Source organism: Contarinia nasturtii, unplaced genomic scaffold (assembly GCF_009176525.2).
Source record: "Contarinia nasturtii isolate CC-2019 unplaced genomic scaffold, AAFC_CNas_1.1 Cnas_scaffold_129, whole genome shotgun sequence".
Lineage (NCBI taxonomy): Eukaryota > Metazoa > Arthropoda > Insecta > Diptera > Cecidomyiidae > Contarinia > Contarinia nasturtii.
Genome location: NW_022197486.1, coordinates 12,097,575 through 12,103,885, shown reverse-complemented (window position 1 = coordinate 12,103,885; position 6,311 = coordinate 12,097,575). Strand labels below are relative to the sequence as shown.

Sequence of the window (6,311 nt, the reverse complement as noted above, 5' to 3'; positions counted from 1 at the left end):
AAAATAAGTCAAATAGTTCTGAGGAAGATTTTAAAAAAATTGCATTTGAAGAATTGCTCAATCTCAACTCACTGAGTTGAACTCAGTGGGCACTATTGACAATTTTGATCAAGGGTCTGCCTGAAGAACGGATTTAAAAATACCACAAACTAATCTACAAATAGTGCAAAATTTTCGAGTTGGAAAAAAAAATTCTGGGGCTTTTCCGAGAGAAATTCTTTCGATTTCCCAGGGGCTTTTGAGCCAAATTAACAATATGACATATTTTAATTTAAAAAAATGTCACGGTGAAGTTATGAAGGCCAAAAGTACACAACCTTTAATTTCAATTATTATATGTTATTATTGGAAAATTGAAGTTTACTTGAAACCATTTAAAAACAATTGAACAACTTGTTGAACAAATCAATTATCCATCACAAAAAATCCGGTTCATTTTATTCAGAAGTTCAAACAGATTTTAATTAAAAATAAAAACATAATGAAAATAATAAAAAGCTTTCAGTTTGTTTGTTTTTTAACAGCCACACGAAAATAAATAAGTTGCGAGAATATTCCATGATATCATCGTCGTTGTTATTGTTGCTTTTTTTAAATTTTGAATTGATTCAAATGTGTAAAATGCAAGATACTGGTTTTTGCACACTTTAGCAATCTGGAATATTTTTTTCGCTGAGTAATTTGCAAAAGACCGGCTTTAGACCTGTCAAAGCTTCTTTATTCAATTCCGTGCTCAATTCCTACGAGAAAAAAATCAGAAACATATTGAATTACTTATTGGAAAAAAGCGAATTTCATATGAAAATGTATAAAAAAAATCCATACATCATTGAAAACAATAGTTGGAACATTTTCCAATCGTGGCACTGAAATTCGTTTGGTATCCTTTTCGGCTTGCAATTGCAACTGTTTGCCTTCATTTCCATTAATACATTCGCTGACCTCGGACCAATTGCCACCAGCCTCCGACAAACACTATTTTGTATGGACGACAACGAGTGAACGGTGAAATGTCAAATGAGAAAGTTTATTTAAAAAGTGGTAAATAATATTGAGTGAAGTGTGGAAAAACTTGGTTTTCGAACCTCTTTTCCAGTTTGATCGGCTTCAGTGCGCATTTGGCACACAACAAATTGCTGCTTAGCATCTTGGCTCGTCAAGTATTGAATACCGCATGAATGAATACGATTGGCAACGCATTCTTTTGGTCCATGATGACATTTAAATTCATTTCCGTCAGAGTCCAACGATTCAGCACGACCGAATGGAATGAATTTTAAACTAATATAATTTTTAAATGAATAGTATTCACGACCGAAATCAGCCATCAATTTTCGACTATCCGGACACAATCCTTCATAATAAATGGTTACGGGTAGTCTTGTCTCATTGACTGATCTTCCTTCGACTGCAGCTTCCGTTATTGGTTTTTCATCGTTATCATTAGATTCGTGTTCGTGATGTTGATGGTTTTCATCATGCTCGGACGCACCGGGTGGATGGGCGACTGTTGCAACAATCAAAACGACCAAAACGGTAATAGTGCAGAACTTCATGTTTAATATAAATAAGCTGCAGGAAAAAAAATAAAAAAACACGTTCGATGAGCATACGAATGCTGCTAAAAATAATTTGAAACCTAAGCGTTCGAATCAATGATGCAAACAAGTGAGGCGTGCATTGGAAATAATTAATCAATCGAGTGGTTTACGGTATTCGAAGCTAATACAATATTCAACGATGTTTACACCGTAAAATGCATGAGATTTATGTGTCTTTTATAGAGAGAATCAAATTGAATCAATGAAAAGAACGTTAATTCATTCTCTTAATCTACACGGTTTTTGCGCTCGTTTAAGCTCTTGCATAACACACTTTTTATAAGATTATTAACTTTTTCCGGTTTTCTTCGACTACGATTTAACGTCTGACAGAATCGTATATATAAAACCAAAATGTAATCTACTCCGTTCATCATTCAACATTCCCTTGAAAAACAAAATTCAGCGCAAAGCACACACACAGAGGTACATACATACGCACACGTTTCAAAACCGACTCGAATGAATAACGGCACATTTGGCACATTCGAATACCAAATATCATCGAAAATTCAATCAATGTCACCACTAATAAAACCATCTCAAATGGTTCCGAATTCACTTGATGGCCGTAAATAATAAATGACAACTGCACACACATCGGCACACATATCCACAATTCAGTTTGAAGATGTTCCGTTCTCCGTACAAAACAATGTTCAAAATCGATAAAACTTTGTACAAAAACAGTTTGCTTGCTTACCGTTTGTTAGTTAAAGTTGTTTTCTTGTCAAAGAGCTATAAACTAATGATACGGCTTATGAATTTGCCACACCGTTTTATATACAAACACCAAAATATGATTGGCATGGTGTGTATACGATTTAAAGATGTGTCTTTACACCATGCATGTGTATTAACCATACAATTAACCGATTAACCTTACATTAAAAGTCAAACAAAAACAAAACAAAACAAAAATTTATGATTAAAACCTGATTTCGATAGAGTCATCTCGCAGATGTTGTTCTTACACACAATAACATCGGACATTTTATTCATAGATTGCTTTCTTATCGCAAGCAGAAGTGTCTTGATTTAATGTTGTTTATACATGAAACGTGCATATGCCCCTACCATTCATTCACTATATATCATCATTTAACTTTGTATTATGTTCCTCAATAAAAACGCTCATCTCACAAATTACTTAACATAACTTCATATTTTATTGCATTAATTTAAACAACCATCTCTAATATATTATATCGTCAATGTGGGTATGTGTGTTTTATTTTATTAAAACACACAACATATGATTTTATGCCACATAATGATTTTGCATTGAATTGAAAGCAAGATTGAAAGTATCATTTCATATATGTACATCTAAAATGGGCAATTTAACATTAAATCATTATTGTATCGAATGTAAATTGCAACAAATTAAACGTCAATGGTATTCAGAAAATGTTATGCGATCAAACGTAAGCGACGAGAACATTAATGTAATTGAATTGTGGCGGAAAAAAGACAAACAACTATTAAGCGTATCATAAATAATGGAGGTAATAATAACAAGATTTTGAAGAGAACAAAAAAAAAAACAATTGATTCAATGAAATCGTTTTGAACCATGTTTACCATACATTTGTCTATAGTATATTTTGGTCATTCAACCGGTCTGATACATGTTGAGGTCCAACTCATTAGCCTTTACGCATGTTAATTATCGACAGTACTTGATACTTGATGCCTTTTCTCAAGAAAACGTGTATGGATGAGCATTTTGATTTTTTTTTTGTACATTGACGACTTTATTTTTAGAATGAGAACAAAGTGTTGTGCAAAGTCGTTCATTAGAGCCAGTTTTCGCAAGTGTGTTTCATTGAATTGGCGAATTGTGTACATTTTTTTTCTTTTTCGCTGAAGAATATCGTGTAAATTTCCAAAACAAGTTTCGACAAAAGAAACAAGAGTGAGAGGGATTTTAAGAGAAACCCAAAAATATCCATACTCACTTTTTACCAATACTCGGTTGTCGCATCGAACATATAAATGCAAGTCCAACAATGCTGTCGAACACGAAATTTTGCTCATTTAGTTGATAAATTATGAATTTATATTGCGCATTTCAATTGCAATGATATGATTTCCAAATCCAAATGAATTGAATTGAACGACAGATCTTAATACTTACCCATTTAAATGATATGTTGCTTTTATATTTAAATAAAAGTTTCAATGCCATTTCTATTTCGAATTTCTCAAGACAATTAATTCACCTGAAAAACAATGTAAAAGTTTGAAAATGTATTTGAAATCAAAATAAGAATAACCTTTGAGTTTGCATAAATGTGCGACACATTATTTTAATAATCAAATAATGGAAAAAAACTTTTCAATTGACGATGTTAATTGCAGCTATGAATAATGATTGGTCCCTTAGACCCCCCGGTCTTATTTGTTATCAATTATTCATCTACACATATCTGGCTTTTAAATAACGCAACGGCATTTAGTTTGAACATATTTATCGTTGGTGTTGATATTTTGACCGAATTGTGATGCTTTCTCGTGCAACATCAATATTGTAAACCGGAGCTATTATTCACAGCAGTTCATCGTGTGAATTTTGAAGATGAATTTTACGTATGCGAGAATTAGTGAAAAAAGGCATGCGCTAAGGATGGCCCCAAAAAATACACCAAATTCATTGCATATCGACTGCGTCGAGGTAGTTTTTTTTAGGTCAGCCTTAGCACACATTACATACATATTGTTTGCGTATGCATTTATTCGTAAATATTTTGTATACAGATTCATATAATTTTGTATGTTCATATCATTTTCTCTTTTGCTGTTTCAAGCTATGTAAGCTTTGTCTCTGTATTTACAATTAAGTTTAAGATCTATATTTCATTATCTAGAACATTGACTTGGTTACTCTCAACGAAATCAAATCCATTACAGCTTGTTTGTTTATTAAATATATCCTAGTGGTTGTTTTGTTGTTGTTGTTGAAATTACAAATCTATGCTGGCTACAAAGTGGAAGAATCCCAAAAGAAATAAAATGCGCCCCAACGAAATGCATTTGCTGTTGGGTGCCATATTTTAAATTACGAAATTTAATAAAGTGGCTAGTTTTTCATTTAAAATATAGAACGAGAGTGAATTATACAGTAAAAATGTCCAGACCGATTCACCCAACGAACAAAAAAAACTATTTTCTTTTCTGCAAATACTCTCATAAGTATAAAAGTACATTGTAGGTAGAATACAGTGCTGTATTCAGTATTGGCACCACTGTCAGTGCTACTTAACATAGTTTTAACGCCAAGTATGGGTTGAAACGTTAAAAATATCACTGACACTGGTGCTAACACTGGATACAGCACTGTATCCTACCTACAATGTACTTTTATACTTATGAGAATAGAGAGTTGCATTTGTTTATACGGTTATAGAGTTACGATGGAACGCATTTGAGTTTGGCTGTTTTAAAATGTATTATTCTTTCGAGCTTGTTTTTAGTTCATCTAAATTTAAATGCAGAAATATGAGTTTTGATTTTTCTTTCGATATTTTGGTTCAACAACGATTTATAGTTTAAATTTATGTTTTATCTATATAAAAATTGTATTTGTTTCCCCATTTTAACCCCCCCTATTTAGTAGATAAATTTCAAATAATCTAACAATAATATCCAATATGAGTTTTATCTCATTTTTTGTTGTATAGTTTAAATTTCACGCAAAAACACCTTCAACCTATGTTTTCAATTGTTTTTAAATTTTTTTGTAATAAGAAAGTTAAGTACAGAGAAATCGTGTGTTCCAATGCGATATCATACTTTTATTTGGTTTTTGTGTCATTTTTTGTACTCTTCATGCGACGAAAGAATTCTCAACTTAGAATCACTTCAAACATCGACAAAACCGAAGAGTGACTTTTATGTTTGGATCGTAACGGTAATAAAATCTAGAATTTGTTTTGAGGCGCCTGAAAAACGAAAACAAAAGACAAAAGAAAGAAAAAAGTTCCGTTCAGATGTAAATAAGCAAAAAAATGACACGAAGATAGGATAGAGCATAATTAAACTTAAGCAAAATCAGAATACATTTAATTCTCAGATTGTATCTTGGCAGAATTTGTTTTACTGAATTAATTTGAAACCGCAGCGGATTTAATTAGATTTGAAACAAAAGATAAAAATTTTAAATCGAAAAAAGCAAAAAAAAAAAAAAAAGAAACGGAGAAGAGAAAAATTTAATGAAATTATTATAAAATGGTGGGAGAGAGAGAGAGAAAATGTTGATAAAACATCAAAGCGAATTCTATTTGTAATCATAAAGCCATTTGAATATACGGTACAACTTAGACCTAAATCTTAAATCAATCGATAAAACTGGTATAAGCATAAAAGATGTTCCGTAATAATTTCACTTTAGAAAAAAAACCATAATAATAATATAACCTACTCTATAAATTGTTTCCGGGTGTGATAAATTTAAACAGTTAAAACACACCGATTATATATAGTTGGTTGATACATTCTATACAAATCAGCCATAGTTGCCGTTGTTGTTGTTGTTGTTGTGATATCGCGTTTTTGCAATTTAAATAGTGCCTTTTCGGGTGAATGTTAGCGCTAATCGTGGTTTCCTTTGTCTCGGTTGAATCGAATACAGTCGATTCTTTCGAAATAGTAGTAAATCATCATCGACCGTATCCGACATAGGTGATGCATGCATGGCACTGCGACATA

The 6,311-nt window shown here is 31.9% G+C and overlaps 2 protein-coding genes across 5 annotated transcripts in view; both read right to left on the bottom strand.

Moving 5' to 3' along the window:
* Positions 1 to 409: 409 nt before the first annotated feature.
* Positions 410 to 2,360, bottom strand: LOC116343451 (GILT-like protein 1). Its single transcript, XM_031771504.1, has 4 exons — positions 2,305 to 2,360; positions 1,086 to 1,572; positions 826 to 975; positions 410 to 740 (listed from the first exon to the last, which is right to left on the bottom strand). Exons 2-4 carry the CDS (start codon positions 1,554 to 1,556, stop codon positions 648 to 650), a joined length of 714 nt encoding a protein of 237 aa, XP_031627364.1. The 5' UTR covers positions 1,557 to 1,572; positions 2,305 to 2,360; the 3' UTR covers positions 410 to 647.
* A 1,972-nt stretch (positions 2,361 to 4,332) lies between these two features.
* LOC116345830 (cyclic nucleotide-gated cation channel subunit A) overlaps positions 4,333 to 6,311 on the bottom strand; it is a 43,625-nt gene continuing 41,646 nt past the window's right edge. For 3 of the 4 annotated variants that reach the window (XM_031775537.1, XM_031775559.1, XM_031775551.1), the window contains one exon: positions 5,803 to 6,301. In XM_031775537.1, coding sequence (XP_031631397.1) covers positions 6,163 to 6,301 — 139 coding nt within the window. In that variant the 3' untranslated portion in view covers positions 5,803 to 6,162. Of the gene's footprint in view, positions 5,546 to 5,802; positions 6,302 to 6,311 lie in introns of those variants that run through there. The other variant, XR_004201534.1, reaches the window with a different exon arrangement.